Source organism: Bos mutus, chromosome 3, assembly GCF_027580195.1.
Source record: "Bos mutus isolate GX-2022 chromosome 3, NWIPB_WYAK_1.1, whole genome shotgun sequence".
NCBI classification, from domain to species: Eukaryota; Metazoa; Chordata; class Mammalia; order Artiodactyla; family Bovidae; genus Bos; species Bos mutus.
In genome coordinates, this window is record NC_091619.1 from 78,843,535 (window position 1) to 78,861,294 (window position 17,760).

General features: G+C 45.6%; 1 protein-coding gene across 1 annotated transcript in view; it reads right to left on the minus strand.

The window, feature by feature from the left end:
• The window catches only part of CACHD1 (cache domain containing 1), a 236,249-nt gene extending 223,225 nt beyond the window's left edge, over positions 1-13,024 (minus strand). The window contains exon 1 of the mRNA XM_005886691.3: positions 12,235-13,024. Coding sequence (XP_005886753.2) covers positions 12,235-12,474 — 240 coding nt within the window. The 5' untranslated portion in view covers positions 12,475-13,024. The remainder of the gene's footprint in view (positions 1-12,234) is intronic.
• Positions 13,025-17,760: the final 4,736 nt, after the last annotated feature.

Genomic DNA, 17,760 nt, shown 5'->3' on the forward strand with positions numbered 1-17,760 from the left:
ATACACATATTTTGGTTTTTTTTTTTAATATTCCTAAATGGCCTGGATATACATACTTAAGCTTTCTCCAACAGGAAGAAATAAAACATCAGAACTCAATCAATAATTAAGGTGCTTACTTCTAGACACTGTCACTCATCTGAAACATTTTACATCTTTAGTAGCAAATGCAGGCTCAAGACATTATACTTAAGTCTGGAGTAGGTAATGAAATGGAAACATAGTAGCAGAAGCTAAATTCAGAATAGTATCAGAAAGTTACAAAATCTACTGTTTAAAGAAAGTGAAAGGGAAAGGGAAGTCACTCAGTCCTGTCTGACTCTGTGACCCGGTGGACTGTAGCCCACCAGGCTCCTCTGTCCATGGGATTCTCCAGGCAAGAATACTGGAGTGGGTTGCCATTTCCTTCTCCAGGGGATTTTCCTGACCCAGGGATTGAACCCAGGTCTTCCGCATTGCAGGCAGACTCTTTAACCTCTGGGCCACCAGGGAAGCCCACTGTTTGAAGATGGCCACCCAATTTCTGTAGCCCAGACATTTTTGGAGTCCTCACCATGTGCCAGAGACAGTGTTAACACACCAGGACTACACAGATGAATAAATCTGGGCTCTTTCTTGTGAGAACTCATGCTCTAATAACTCATCTGTACAAAGCTTTACTGTTTGCAGCTCTTGCCCACATTTTTTAACTGATTACAACATGGATGCAAGTAAAATTTTCCAGGCCTCCTTGGAAATCTGAATTAACACTAACTCGGATCAACCCATAACAAATGAGATGGTTTACAAATCAGCACACAGGCTAGTCCCCCATCCCCACCTTCAAGAGAACAGGAGGGGCAAACAACCCCATTACACATAGGGTCAATGAAAACGACTCTGGATCCAAGATTGCTAAAAACCTCAGTTCTCCAGGCTTTCTCCAGAACTACCCAGAGCAGCAAAAACTCAGTGACAGTTCCCAGGGTGGGAGGAATCAAGCAGCAAGAGGCAGAAAACTGGCTCTGTGACAGCAGCCGAGAATATCTCTTATTCAGAGAGGACACCATCCAAGCAGAACGCACCACCTTGAGCACTTTGGCATCGCCTGTCCCTGAGCTGCCAGGAGAGGCATGGGCTTTGGAGAAAGCCGATCAATAAACATGGATAGAATCAGGACAAGGGAATCCAGGATCCCACTAAGGGGCCCAGGGAGCAATACAGTCAACAACAACAAAAAATCCCATTGACATTTTATTTGAGCTAGCAAATGTCTGATAAGAAACCCAACAGGTCTTTCTACCCTTCTCATTTCCCAGAGATGAATGCGAAGATCACAGCAAAACTGTTAACAATATTTAAATACACATAAATGTTTCACCAATAAGGCCATAAAAATATTCTCAAGCAATTTATAAATACTGTTACACATATCAGAGAGGTGACAGACTTCAAAATTTCTTCTTCAAGTATATTTTCATGGTTACACACAGCACAGTAATTGTTAGGGATTTGCGACCTCCCTGTGATATACATGTTTTTGCCCTATGTAGAACCCTACTTTATTTTCAAGTGACATGGAAATATGAAGACTATTTTAAGCTGGTTAATTATTTTATAGGCGGAGTCAGGGCAGACTGATGAATCGGTACTTCAGTGTATTTAAGGATCATTAATTTCTGACCATTCCTCTTTGAATTAAGATTTGTAAAAAGAAAAAAAAAAGTTGGCCATCATATACGAGACTCAGTTTGTCTTGTTTCCTTAACATATGCCTTATCAGCTCTGCCACAGCTGAAGTGATTCCAAATTGCTTTATGACACACTTGGATTTTCTCCTGCTAATAATTTCTCCTTCCTGCCCATGACTGGCAGGCTTCTTCCACACTGCAGTAATGTGGAACAGCTAATTATCTACCAATCCACCTTGCTATTCCACACTTGGCAACTTTTATCTGCACAGGACAGCTGCACTCTCCCGTTTGAAGTGAAATGTCAGTCTCTGCTAATGCAACAAGACTTACATCACTAATGATGTCTCCACACTTTGAAGAAACAACTCAAAGCCTAATTAAAAATTCAGATTCATTCTCACTGGCTTGCTGATTTTCCCTGCCCTTCCACCAGGGCCTTGGAGTATCTTTTAAAATACCTGATGCAAAAATAAAATTGAAAAAAAAAAAAAAATCCAAGGGGAATCCAGAAAGAAAGAAAAAGTGCTGGAGTCTTGGGCTTTGACCTAGTCTTTAAAATAATTGTTATGGTTGGAACAGAATCAGGATGTTATCATGTACAACAGATAAGAATTTCCTCCACTGGCTTCTCTACGACAATGACAACAAAGCACAGTATTTCCAGGGAAATGTGGACCCGAAGCTGCTTCTCAGTTGACCCACACTGGTATTTGGGTATCAGAACTGTTGTAACGGTAATTAACTTAGAAATCATGGGACTATGTAAATCTGCAGTAGGGGAAAACTTCTGTTGAATTCAGAATGAAGAGGGGGAAGGTAAAGAGGCTTTCAAATGACATTTATTCTGTTTCATTATCCAATCAAATAAACAAACCCTCGAAAGTAATTGTACTATTACAATTTTCACAAAAAGAAAGAGCTTCATACTTCTAATAACTAGGGAGAGAGACGCAGTCCTGAAATTCAGTTCTAAAATAGCACTCTTTCTGAAAATTACAGGTAGAATTTCATTCTGAAGATTTTATATAAATACAAAAAATAAATAAAATCACAAAAGTTGTTCTTCCCTAAAGTTTTCTTCTTATGCTTTACCTTTTTAATTTAAAAAAAAAAAAAAAAGACTTTGGTTTGTACAGGTTCATAATTATAACCAGTTATTGATTACTTAAATTTGCTGTTTTAAAAATAGCTAACATCACTGTGGAGTCAGAATTTTGTATTTCTTCAATGGCTCACTGACTTCTAAGTATTTAAATAACAGCTTAAAAAAAAAAAGTCATCTGTCAAATGAGACTATCAGTTATAAGTTCTCAATCATCAAAGAACTAAGCCAAAATATTTTTTCTTTTCAAAAGAAGAAATTAAAATAAAGCTTCTTGATTAAATCAAGTTTCCTTTCCATTTTAAAGCAAACATCTCTTGGGAAATGAAGCTCCCATGGGATAAGTACTGTGAAAAATGTCCAAAAGTAAGAATCCTAAAAAGTCAAGACCTGAATTCAAGGTCTATCATGTACTACTGGCGTGACCTCTAGAGAGCCACCGCCCACTGGGCCTCTGTTTCTCACCTATAAAATGAGGGGTAGGGGAGGTCTGACTTTCCCTCTGGTCCTTCTAGTTCTCATACACTTCATCAGTGGATCAGGGAGCAAAGACAGGCTCAGGGCAGGCCTGCTGAGCCTGGGTTTGTACAGCCCCTCAGGGCAGGCCACAGGCCACAGGCCACAGTGGGAGGCCAGCCAGCCCGTTTGCAGGTCAGAGGCAGGGAGACTGCAAAGTAGGCTCTCAAGAAACTGGACTGGGGGAAGGAGAGCCTAGGTACAGAGCAGGCCTTGGGGCTGCTGGTTGCTAAGCATTTAGCTAAAACCTAAATGACTTCAGTTGAGCTTTCTAGACAGCAAGCTCCTCATTTCTCCAGGTTTCTAGTTCATCTCCCCCAGAGCACATCCCCTCCAAAGACAAGACTCATGCACAGAAAGTAGCTAGTTCGCAACTCAAACACTACGAAGGCTTGGCCAGTCATATAGAAACTAAAGGGGAAAACCTACTTGAGAATGTGAGCAATGGGGCCACATGACCTGAGCCATAATCTAGCCTGGCTCAAACTCCTCCCCAGACTGTCCAGTCACCTAGGGCAGCCTGTTCCTCTCTCAAGCCAGTGTAAACTGGGCATTTTGTTGTTACCTGCCATATATCTCACCGCCATGAAGGATCCAAGGATTCCACTACCCAACCTGTATGCTTCTCTGAACTCTTCCTGTGCCCTTTCTTCCCCCTAGCTCTCTAAGCTCCAAACCTTAAGGCCATCTTTTCATTCTCTGAAGAGCCATCACAAAAGAGTCTTCTGGGAACCCCACCCTCTGACTAACCAATTCCTATTCATTCTTCTTTTCCTGGAAGACCTTCCAGAAGCTTCCTCCACTTCTAAGCAGGTTAATATCCCTGACATACTTTCTCCAAGCATCTGGAACCTCCTTTTTCATACCATTTCATTGCCTTGGAAATTAACTGATGGATATCTCAGAATGAATATGGTGCCTGGCACCAAATAAACATTTAATAACTGTTTAAGTAATTATGATGACAGGAAGCTCATCTCCTACAACAACCCGACTTAAACTCTATTCTCTGAGAAAGCTGTCCCTTTTCTATTATACAGAAACTTACTTCCCCAGAATCTTTACACACAATCACTGACTTTACCTCCTAGAGCTCACTGAATAATTCTAACCCAGACACTGCAAATTGGTGGCCTCTGGCCTGATCCAGACAGCTGGCAGGTTTGGTTTGGCCCACACAGTGTTTTGTTTTGTTAATCTGAATTAGTTGCCAACATTTTAAGAATTGAGAGATTTTGTTGAAAACCCAGAGACCCAGCTTCTCCTGAAAACCAGAGTCAAGTGGCAACACTGGCCCCACACTGCCACATGGCAGCAATTGGCAGAGCTGTGTAGCACCTGCTTTTCAGCCCTGGCATGTGCCCTCCCTTTCCAACAACCAACACCATGCCCTACTGATCTATACCTGGCTTGTCTCACTCTGCCTAACTGAACCCTGGAAATGTTAGAGTTAGCAACCCCGGGGTGGGCATGGATCTTGATCCCATATTTCAGCATTTTTTTCTACACTGTCTTGGCCCATTCAAATTAGTTTAGCTTCACTGATAAAACATGAGCTCTAGGAGGGAAAGCACTGGACATTCTATACTTTCCCCTCCACTCTCCTGGCCTCAGATTCTACACTACCATCTGCTGACAAACTCATCAGAAGATAATTATGTCCACAGTCAGTCTTTTCTCTTCAGCCTCCTGCCTTTCCTTACAGTTTATTTTGCTTTGTTCCTTTCTCCATCCTGCCTTCCATCTCTGAAATAGGGAGAAAGCAGGAGTGAGAAGACACGGCTCAGACTGTAAGCTGGCCACTAAGAAAACACAGAAACTCACAGCCTCGTGGGGAAAGCCAGGCATGAAAATGAGGGCCAGATGGCACGTGCCCAGGAGAAAAAAGGGGTCCTAGAGGAGCTTCCCAAAAGAATCTTAGGTGTTACATCTGGAAGGCAAAGGAGGCTGCTGGACAAAGGTACCAGCTATTTTGTAAAGGGCTAGGGAATGCACGGGAGAAGGCAATGACACCCCACTCCAGTACTCTTGCCTGGAAAATCCCATGGACGGAGGAGCCTGGTGGGCTGCGGTCTATGGGGTCGCACAGAATTGGACACGACTGAAGCGACTTAGCAGCAGCAGGGAATGCACAATGGCTCAGTGGGAAAAGAATCCACCTGCAATGCAGGAAACCAGGGTTCAGTCCCTGGGTGAAGATGATCCCCTGGAGAAGGAAATAGCAACCCACTCCAGTGTCCTCACCTGGGAAATTCCATGGACAGAGAAGCCTGGCAGGCTGTAGGCCATGTCATGACCGAGAAACTAAACCACCACCACCACACGGCAATCATTTTGCTCAGGCATGTCCTAAAAAATTTTAAGTATATACCCTCTAAAATATTTGTATTGATGGACTGCAAATTCTATATACTAGTATATCAATATATTATGCCTATTATAAAACATTAACATAGAAATTAAATAAGAATGTAATAAAAATGTTACAGATAGAATCATGGGATACCTGGAATTTCCTTCAAAATAATCAGGAGGGAGGGAAAGAGCAGGTAGAGGCAGAGATGAAACCAGCCTGACCACAAGTAGATAGCTTGTTTAAGCTGGGTAAGAGATACAGGAATATTTTTATGCTCTTCTCTTTACTTCTATATATTTTTTCAAATCCTTGTATTAAAAAAAGCTTAAAAGTAAATAAGGGAATTCCCTGCTGATCCAGTGGTTAAGATTTCATGCCTCCACTGCAGGGAGCCTTTTCACTTCCATGCATTGGAGAAGGAAATGGCAACCCATTCCAGTGTTCTTGCCTGGAGAATCCCAGGGACAGGGGAGCCTGGTGGGCTTCCGTCTATGGGGTCGCACAGAGTCAGACATGACTGAATCGACTTAGCAGCAGCAGCAGCAACTTCAGAGAGCATGGGTTTGATCCCGCATGCTGTGTGGTGTAGCCAAAAAAAAAAAAAAGTAAATAAAAATGACTCTAATTGGCAGGTCTAATACTTTCTTCATAAATCTTAAATGATGGTTTTGCATCACATCCATGAGGTCGGTGCACCACACTTTGGTAATCCCTGGGCCAGAGGACTGACTACACTGAAATCTGCAGGTTCTAAAGCTTAGATTTCAGTTTCATTCCGGCTCTGGAGCTGCAAAATTTTTGTTGGCTTCCAGGTTCTGTGCCCTGGCACTAAACATGCTGTCCATGTTTATTTCTGTTTACTGATTGTTCCTACATTAGACTGTGTGCTAAAAGAGGTCCCCCCCCCATTAACCAAATGAAGCTCAAAGGTAATTTAATAATATGCTGGAAGTGACAGAGTTAATAACTAGTAGAGTCAAAACTGGTGCCCTTTATATTTTGACCTCCAATATACTTTTACTCCAGGTTGAAGCAGATTCAAAACAAATCCCATTGCACTTAATACCAAACTTCCAGAGTTCTCCAAGGTTCCTGTTGGCTCATCCACTTAAGCTCAAGGAAGGAACTCTTCAAGCAGCAACCAGAAATAGCACCAAGTTATAAAGTGTGAAACCATCCCCTTACCCTCCCCCACACCCCTCCAGATTTAAGTACAACTGGCAGGAAAAAGCTAAGCAGCTAAGACAGGTATTAGTGGAGAGGAAGGGGAGGAAGTACTGATTCTAAGCACACTGGGGAGAGTCCCTCAGAAGTGATTCAACATGTGTTTCTTTGCACTCATTCTTACCAAGTTCAATTCATCCACCAATGGTCAATTTTGTTCTACTCCAAATGAGCAATCTCAGAAGAAAACAAGGCTGCAGCTTTCCCATTAGGGCTTATACTACACACAGGGCATAGAATCAAATAACATTATTTGCATTTTTTTCCATTCCTAAAATATTCTCAATTGCCTAAGTACATATTCAAATCATCCTAAAACATACCATTCTTGGTATGATTGACATGACTAGGGGGCAAATGCCAACCTTATCTAAACATCACTGTAAATCAGCATGAAGTTATAGTAGGGCCACCAGGGTGTTGATGTGAAATAACCACAGAAGCTCTAGGTGTGAGGGCCAGAGAAATAAGACATGGGGCCATATGCAGAGGGACAGAGTTACAGTCACCCCCACTAATCAAGAATTTAAGACATAGCAACTCCCTTGTCCAGTACCACCAAGGGGCCTTAGAAATGTCTGAAGAACTGCTTATTTGGTTCCCCTTAGTGTCTGAGGCTGCTGATGCTTTCAGGACTGCCCTCTGTGTGTGGCAGATCACTTAAAAGGCTGCAGGAGGAGTAGTCAACTTCATGACCTCATCAGATAATCTTGGCAGCCCTCCGCTGTACTTCCATAATGCCCTGTTCCTCACTGCAGCATGGTACTAGCCCACTACTTCTCTGCCCCTCACTAAACACTTCCTTTTGTATCTGTCTGCATCATCAGTTGAGAGCTTCAGGGCACAGACAAGATCTTATTTACCTTTTATCCCCAGCTTAAAGTCAAAGTGAAGTCACTCAGTGGTGTCTGACTCTTTGTGATCCCATGGACTGTAGCCCACCAGGCTCCTCTGTCCATGGGATTCTCCAGGCAAGAATACTGGAGTGGGTTGCCATTTCCTTCTCCAGGGGATCTTCCCAACCCAGGGATTGAACCCGGGTCTCTGCATTGCAGGCAGACACTTTAACCTCTGAGCCACCAGGGAAGCCCTATCCCTAGCTTAAGCCCAACCCAAAGTCCTTCATAGAATAGAAGTCTCCCCCAAAGTTTGTTGAATGTATGCAAATATGGACAGTGAACTTAATGCTTTTCTAGGGCATACAAAGTCGGCCTCCCCTTTCACTTTCAGCTGCAGCCACTATTTACAACACTGCTCTATATTTTCAGTCAACACCTCACCAATACTGAGCTTATCAGTTCTGTCCTGGCTGCCTCCTTTCCTTCCATTTGAAGTGAAGCTCCTCAGATTGTACTTCTGGCATTTGTTCTGCCCCTATTGGAAGGATTCTCCCCACCCATCCCCCTTCCAGGCCCCATACAGCAGCTGTCTGACCAACCTGCTGTTGTGTCTGCCAAGTTCACAGTGACTATGCCCAGCTCAGCAGAGCTGAGTTAGAATTAACATCAAGGCGGGCAACCTGGCTATGTGCCAGGTCCTTGCTGTTAGGAAGCCTGTATTGTCATATAATGTTAAATGGGCCTTATAAGTGCCTGGTGAAATGGCTCCCAGAGCCAGATATGCCTTCTAACAAGCAGGCATTGTTGCTTAACTGTTTTACCTGTGCAACCTTACCTCCACCTCCAAATTGTAAACTCCTTAAGGGGCTGTGCTGGAATATCTCCTTTTAAATCCACCAAACACTCAGCTAGCATAGTGCTCTGTGCCTAGTCAGCTTCTAAGGAAATCTCTTTGCTGAAGAACAACCACATCAGTCAACAGTTCCCAGTCCCAGCTCCACATCAACAGGTGCTTTCACATGGACTATTTTCATTAAGTCCACAGAGCAGATCTCCAGGAAGAATCATCACTGCCACCTTTACAGACAAAGATCACCTAACTTCTAAAGTGGCAGAGCTGGAACCCAGGTTTCCAATATGGAAACTTTCCATTCCATGATGCTCCTTCATTCAATGAAAAAAAAAAAAACTTTTTGCATGAATGAAAAAGCAGAAACAAGGCTCCCTGAACACAGCCATTCTCTGCTCCCTAGATCTCTATGTCCATGGTTTCACTCCACCAGACCCCTGAGGAGATGATGATTAGGTTTTTGACTTTTACCCATGATGTATGAGGCCTGCTGCCAGGGGGGCAGTATTCAGTGGCAACTTTCCCAAGGCACTGGCAAAATTAGTTGGTGCAAATCATTTAGAGAATTTTTTTTTTTAACTTTGTCCATTACTAAAAAGGAACCACAACAAAAAACCATGAGCAGGCAGCTACCATGAGAAAAACCTTTCCAAGGAAATCTTTAAGCTAGGCTGCTTTTCAAACTTTCTTTATCAGCCAGCACAAAAACTATGCCACGGGAAACTACAGTGCTGAAAGAAGTTCTGGGTTTTGTTTTTGTAAAATTCTTCCTTGTGCCTGTCTTGTGAGAGGTGACAACAGGCCTCCCCCTTGGAAGCGGCTTTGCAATTTCTCAAAATTAAAAACGGTCTTTGGAGAATTTCAGCAGCAGTGACGTAAAAGTCTGGAAATGGGTTTTTAATTCATAAATGAACCTACACAAAATTTCTTGTCAAAGAAGATGCTGCCGTGAAAAGTCTGCACTGTACTTGACATGCCAAGGTCAAGTGAAAAGAGTCGATCCCTTAATTGAGAGAGGACATTCTTTTCCTGCAAAGGTAGAATACCTCTCTCCAACTCCTTCATATCTTTGGATGGAACTTTGACCCCACTCACCTTAACACCCACATGAGGCTACCTGTCTTAGAGCAACAGATTGGCTATAATATCCAACATGTCACAAGGAGTGATTATATTATCTGCTCTTTAGACAGCTAAACCCACATAATTTCAGACCCACTGAACAAATCCCAGAGGTTTACAGAGGAAAATTTGAGGCTTGCAACCTTGTTTTAAGGGCAATAAATGTAACCTGCTTTAGATTTTATTTTACAAACATCTGTCTCCCACCCCCCCAAAAAAACAAGCTGGCAGTCTAACAAAACTGAAAAGAGATTTTCCCCAATTTTCCCAGAAGGAGGCAAGTGGCAGATCAATGTACAGCTCAAGAAGAAGAATTTAAATACAGTATGTGCTGCTCCTTTTAAAAAGGGAGAGAAGCCACTTCACATTTTGCCAGACAAAACCCTGTCCCCAGGAGGCCAGCTTCCACAATGAGGTTGCAAAGGTGTTAGAAAGAGGCCAGTTGGAGGAGATAAAGGGCCATTTGGGCACAAACCCCCCACTGATGAGAGCTTTTTCTTCTTCTTCTTCTAAAGTGTCTCCCTTTCAACAGGGAAGCCTTTTAAAACTACATTTGTTTTGGATCCCTACCTGAAAGACAATGTGTTGGGATCCGATTTCACCTTTTGTCAAGGATTGGGTGAGAAATAGTAAAACTGCTGTCAGCATCTTAGAAAAAGCTAGTCCTTCACTTATATGGTGGTGGTGGTGGGAGACCCGAAGGTCCCCTGTCCAGCCCTAGTGATGGGATGAAGGTGACAAATGGCTGCCAATCTTAAGATCACTGTCCAAAACTGTAATGTATTAAATTTCTTTATTAAAAGAGGGTCTCTATGCAAAAACACAATTGTTTGTCCTCTGAATTGAAACATTCATCAGTGGAAAAAGAAATCCTAGTTTTTCCCTAACATTTTAGTTCATTTCCTCTAAAAGTTACTTGACTCCTGAGAACTCTGTCAGCAATCATCAAAAATCAGAACATGCATATGGAAAAAATTATAACAATCTGAACCGAAAAGATCTGCATAGAAAAGTTCAATGTTGTATCTTAAAAGTTTGCCTACTCTTATGCAAATGAAGAAAAATCGGACTCTACTGCACTTCAGGGCTGGTGTCTGCACATAAACACAATTATCTTTCAGGCAAACCATCCACTCCTAAAACAAAACAAACCACCCAATAGTCTTTCACTACAGCGGTAAAGGTCGGTGGAATTGACTTTAGGAAAACTGTATCATCCTTGGAGGAGACTGGTGGTGGTTAGGGCGGGAGGGTAAAGAAAAAAAAAAATCAGAAACCGGAATCCCAAGTGACTTCTACCTCTCCCGATAGGAGGTAGAAGGGTGGTCACAGTAGAATCGAAATCAGAAACCTCTTCCGAGAACACGTTCCTGGAAACTTCGCTCTTTCGTAAACCACATGCATCACCATTATTATTGTTCGAATACGGAAGAGAAGGAGGTTACTTTACAGAAAAATGTTACAGCAAATATTTCAGATTCGGAATGTCAGTTCAACCTCTTCTAATCGAGTGGGCCTTTCCGGCCAAAGAGGTTAAAATAACGGGATAGAATCTCCAGGTGGTTGCTGTTTAGCAATTTTTTTTTTTTTTTTTTTTTACTACTGTTGGTACTGTTGGTTATTAGTAACATCTTCACGATTCCTTACTGGCCTCGGGCAATATTTCTTTAGCACCACCACCACCACCCCCTCCCCGGGAGGACGGACCTGGTAAACAATTTAGAGAAATGGGAACCTTATTCCCTATGCTTGCTTTTTCCTCCACCCCATACCAAAAGGCATACACAAAACAAAACAAAAACATTCGGACAGCGCGCAACCAACAGCGGAAAGCAACAAAAAATGTCCCCCACACAGCACGAGTCGGGGATCTACCAAGAGTCTATGAGGCCGGCCCCTCCCCCAAGGCACCCGGGCTGGGAGAGGGAGAGCGGAGTTCACTCCCCGGACGCTCTCAGCCGGCCCAGGTGGCCCTGGAGCAGCTGCGCACGCGGCGGTGACGGCCCTCCGGGCGCCCATTCGTGCGCCTCTGTCGGGGGGACCCGAAGAGCTGATCAAGGGGGTACAGACTGGAAGCCTCGGAAAACCGTCCGAGCCAGGCGGGACCGTCAGCCCTGGGATGGATACACAAAGAGGGAAAAGGGGAGTTTGTAGGGGTGGCGGCGGGGTTTAAAAAAAAAAAAAAAAGTGCGGGGGAAATTGGTGCAAATTAGGAAAGGAGGCGCGAAGGAACCTGAGAATCCTCGCCGAGATAACAGAGCTGTGCTCGGGGAGGGGCATGGGAAATGGGTCCTGTGCAAAGGGCAGGGGCTTCTGCACAGGAGAAAGAGAAGGGGACCCAAGAACTTGGAAGGAGTTGGTGTGTAGTTAGAGGATCCACGCAGAGGCCAGAGGTGTCCGGGGCAAAGGGTGCTCTGTGCATGCGGGCGAGGTCGGTGCTCGGTTAAAGTGACCTGTACTGGGGATGGGACCCGGCTCTGAGCAAAGGAGCGAGGCGGGATGTGCCTGGCAAGCTCCCGGGCACAAGGGGTGGGGGTGGGGGGGACCCTTACCTGCATAGTGACGACCCCCAGCTCTTCCGCCGCCAGCCTCCGCATCTGGCTCGCCAGCACTTGAGCCTCGTCCAGGATAGAGAATTCGGCGTCGGCCCCGGCCCCCAGCAGCCAGCCCACGGCCAGGCAGAGCAGCCAGAGGGGCGGCCGCCGCGCCTGGATCCGTCCAAGCGAGCCCCGACCCCCGCGGGCCAGGGCGGCCGCCCCTGCCGCCTCCTCTTCCTCCGGCTCTCGGGTCATGCCGCCTCCCCCGACTCCCCGCCGACGGGCTCCAGGAGCCGGGAAGCGGGGAGGTAGCCCCGGGAGGTGCGCCCAGGGCCCGCTCGGCGCACCCCGCAAAACTTTCTCGCCCTTCTGCAGCAGCTTCTAGGCGCCCCGGCAGCTCCTAAACTTAGGGGGGCGCCCAGTTACGGCGCGGGAGCGCGGGCGGCCACCATCGCGGGATCCGGCGGCCGCGGCAGGAGAGGAAGCAACCGCCCCAGCAGTGTCCCGGACCCCGGCGCCGGCGCTGCCCCCGCGAGGCGGCGGGCTGCTGCGAGAGCTGCGGCGTCCGCACCCGGTGCGTGGCCGCTGGGCTCACAAGCCGAGCCGCGGAGCTTTCGCTTCCCGCGGGTCCCAGCGGAGAGAGGCGGCGGCGAAGGCGGGCGGCTGCAGCCTGGGAGGAGGAGCGGCGATCGGGCTTGGTAGGCTGGGGCAGCCACCCGAGCGAGCAGGGAGAGGTTTAAAAAAAAAAAAAAAGCTGAAAGAAAGAAAGAAAGCCAGCGGCGGGGGAAAGGGAGGTGTCTGGTGCCACCACGCTGCGCTCCGGCTCCGTGCACTTCCCGGCCCGGCAGCCGCCGCGGCTGCGGTGATTTATGGAAGCGGGGAGAGAGGCGGGGACATTCCCCCGGTCGCCCCTCCTCTCTCTGCCCGGCTCCCGCCTCAGAACCGGCCCCTGGAGACGCTGCGGGCCCAAGAACAGGCTCTCGGCTCGGGTACCAGACCTGCACGGGGTGGGGGTCCCTGGAACCTTCTGGTTGCCGGGGACAGCTATCCACCCCAGCTCTCACCACCTCTGCCCCCGCGAAGGGACTCCGGGATCCCACCATCGAAAGTCCCTTTAAGTTCTAGGACGCTGGCTTTCTGCCTGGCAGAGATTTGTGAAGGACGGGACTGCCATTTGTGGGTCCACTGCTCCCCTTCGGTGTTACCAGTAACAATAGCTAGCATTTGTTAGATCAACGGATTCCTTTTTGTTTTTAACCAACTACTATATGCCCGGCCCAGTGCTCTGGGGTTTGTATACATTATCCTTTAATCCTCACCACATCCCTGTGAGGTATGTATCTTTATCCCCAAATTTTAGGTAACAAAGACTGAGGCTTAGAGAGGTGGAATAAATTGCCGAAGGTCACCCAGGGGATAAGAGGCAAATCCAGACTTTAAGCAGTCGGAGACTATTGCTCTTAAATAGGACGTAGTTCTTTCTGTCTCTTTTTGGAAATGAACCATCTGATCTCATCAAAAGCAAAAAACAAAACAAAACCCCAAAAATTACTGAGCTGGAATTCACTCCAGACATCTATTCTCTGCAGCGGGGGAAGGGAATTTCCTTCCTTCCTGCCTACTCCTGACTCCTGGCTTAGGCTGTCTGAGAAATCACCTGTTGGAAGCACCTGAAACATATAGATGAGGGTGGGGTGGGGGTGGGAGTGGGTGGGGGGGGGTGGTAAGGCCACCATTCTTCCAAGCCAGGTTCCTGCTTGTAGGTTCCTAGAGTCCAGAGTCATGCCTGAGAAGGTGAAGGCTGTCTAGCAGAGGCCTTAGCAGGACCAGAACCTGGATTTGGTGCTCTCTTCACTTTACAGCAAAACCTTCTGTTTTACTTGTTCACGGTATTGTATTAAAAACGCAAGCTTTCCCTGGCCCATATTACCTCAAGATTCTTTTTCGGTTCTGAGTTCCCCCATCACTGCTTCTCTGCTATACTCTATATTTTCATTTGTGACACTCTCCATTCTATCTGCCCTTGAGAGGCACACAGGCTTCTTGGAACAATGTCACTTATTATGTACAATGCTTGTTTTACATAACACTTCCTGGAAGTAAGGTAAGCTTCTTGAAGGCAGGGGCCAATCCACTTCTCCATCATCCACACTTAGCTCAGTACCAAGCACAAAGTACAAAGTAAGTACACAAAGTAAGTAAAAATGATTCTTGAATTAGTGATGGGATTAAAACAAATCTATCTATTGTCTTCCATCTCCAGAATTGAATTGACACTTGGTATCAATATTGTCACCCTGCTTATTTAACTTCTATGCAGAGTATAGAAACGCTGGGCTTTCTCTATGCAGAGAAACGCTGGGCTGGAAGAAGCACAAGCTGGAATCAAGATTGCCAGGAGAAATATCAATAACCTCAGATATGCAGATGACACCACCCTTATGGCAGAAAGTGAAGAGGAACTAAAAAGCCTCTTGATGAAAGTGAAAGTGGAGAGTGAAAAAATTGGCTTAAAGCTCAACATTCAGAAAACGAAGATCACAGCATCTGGTCCCATCACTTCATGGGAAATAGATGGGGAAACAGTGGAAACAGTGTCAGACTTTATCTTTTTGGGCTCCAAAATCACTGCAGATGGTGATTGCAGCCATGAAATTAAAAGACGCTTACTCCTTGGAAGGAAAGTTATGACCAACCTAGATAGCATATTGAAAAGCAGAGACATTACTTTGCCAACAAAGGTCCATCTAGTCAAGGCTATGGTTTTTCCAGTGGTCATGTATGGATGCGAGAGTTGGACTGTGAAGAAGGCTGAGCGCCGAAGAATTGATGCTTTTGAACTGTGGTGTTGGAGAAGACTCTTGAGAGTCCCTTGGACTGCAAGGAGATCCAACCAGTCCATTCTGAAGGAGATCAGCCCTGGGATTTCTTTGAAAGGAATGATGCTAAAGCTGAAACTCCAGTACTTTGGCCACCTCATGTGAAGAGTTGACTCATTGGAAAAGACTCTGATGCTGGGAGGGATTGGGGGCAGGAAGAGAAGGGGACGACAGAGGATGAGATGGCTGGATGGCATCACTGACTCGATGGCCGTGAGTCTGAGTGAACTCCGGGAGATGGTGATGGACAAGGAGGCCTGGCGTGCTGTGATTCATGGGGTTGCAAAGAGTTGGACACGACTGAGCGACTGAACTGAACTGATCAAGAAGATCCTATAACTGGTTTTTTTATTGTTACACCATGGCATATGATAATCAGTGATATAAAACATATTCATCCCTGTGGTAAGTGGAAGAGGAAAAAAAAGAAAACAAAAATGATAAATGACAGCTAGCATTAATTTTCAGAGAAGGCAATGGCACCCCACTCCAGTACTCTTGCCTGGAAAATCCCATGGACGGAGGAGCCTGGTAGGCTGCAGTCCATGGGGTTGCTAAGAGTCCGACACAACTGAGCGACTTCACTTTCACTTTTCACTTTCTTGCATTGGAGAAGGAAATGGCAACCCACTCCATTGTTCTTGCCTGGAGAATCCCAGGGACAGGGGAGCCTGGTGGGCTGCCATCTATGGGGTCGCACAGAGTCGGACACGACTGAAGTGACTTAGCAGCAGCAGCATTAATTTTTTGTCTAGATTCTTCAAGGTACTGTCATCAAAATTGCCACAAATCATCCTCTTTCTGAAATTTTTTCAAAATGGCTTCTCCATCTTTACTCAGCTTTTATATGTTGTTATTTCTTGGGTTCTATTTCTTGGGATTCTAATGCTATGTCCCCTTTCTAACTTAAGTTTTTTTTTGAGAACTCTCATGTTACACCCATGCCTACAATTATTACCAAGACAGCAGAGTATTGCAAATTTCTAAACAAAGTTCTATCTCCCTTCTAAGTGGGATTTCCAAAATTCTGTTTACTGGCTTCTCTACTAGATATAGGTGGCCACCAGTGGTAAAGAATCCACCAGCCAATGCAGGAGACATAAGAGACACAGGTTCAGTCCCTGGGTTGGGAAGATCCCCTGGAGGAGGTCATGGCAACCCACTCCAGTATTCTTGCCTGGAGAATCCCATGGACAGAGGAGCCTGGCGGGCTACAGTCCATGGGATCACAAAGAGTTGGACACGCCTGAAGTGACTTATAATGAACACATTCTACTAGAGACATTTGAACTAAAACTTATTCCTGTTTTCTGCTATTCTCCACCTAAATCTATACCATACTGCAAATCTGGGTGGATGTCACCCATGCCCCAAACTAGGTACCTTACTCCCCACATCTCTCTCTCATCCATCCCCCGCTCTCTATCTGTATCCCATTGGTTGACTTCAGCTGCACATCACAGCTTATCTATAATTATGACCACAGTCTCCTCTCAGGTCTCCATGGAAACCACCTCACTCCCATCTTTCTATTCTGCATACTGAAACCAAAATCACTTTTCTAAAAGTCAAATCTGAACTTGTCTCTTGCTAACCTAGACATTTCTGATGCCCCATCACAGAGAAATAAACTTAACACTAGTCTCTCTGTGCTCTGGTTTATCTGCCTTTCCGGACTTCTGGAATCTACTCTGCCCCCTAAATCCTCACCACCCCAGAAAACACCTTGCTGGGGGTATTGAAACTCTCCCCTTCTCCTCACCTGACAAACCCCTACTGAGCTGAGCTGTCACTTCTGTGAAGCCTTCTCTGACACCAAACTCCATAGAACTGATTGTTCTTCTTTTGATTGCCTCTAATTCTCATTTCTTCTCGTAGCATTTATTATCAATTGGAAAGTCATGTTTTCTCCCCCTTCCTGGTTCTCATTAGGTCCACCAAACACCTGTAGCCTTAGGACATTCTTAATAAACTGCAAAACCTGTGAAGCAGAATCTCTGGAGGTGAGCTAGGTCCTGGAATGCACATTCTACAAACACCCCAACTCCGTAAGTCTTATGAACTGCTGCTCCCCAGGATGCTAACTCACTTATCACTAAATCTAGCATTTAGTTCAGTATCTACACTCACTAGAGTCTCAGTACCCAGGAAGGGCCATGTGACTTTTCCTGTGTCACCAACAAGTAAATATCTCAGAAAAATAGTCATTTGCCCAACTAATGTTTGCAAACCTGGGCCTTCAATGCCAGGCTCTGGTGTTAGGGAGCCTGGTGTCAGGGAGAATGTTTACACACATATACCCTGGTATATGATGGGCCAATTAAAGCTTGTTGTCTGATGATAGACTATTGAGTTGCCCCAAAGGTTTGAATTTTTCATAAGATGGTATGGGAAAATCTGAACGAACTTTTTGGACAACTCAATCCTAATCCTTAATGCCTCCACTGCATTTAAGTATAATTGCTCTACCATTAGGGCTTCCCAGGTGGGTCAGGGGTAAAGAATCTGTCTGTGACACAGGAGACACAGGTTCAATCCCTGAGGAAGGCATGGCAACCCACTCCAGTACTCTTGCCTGGGAAATCCCATGGACAGAGGAGCCTGGCAGGCTATGTCCATGGGGTTGCAGAGTGGGATATGACTGAAGTGACTGAGCAGGCAC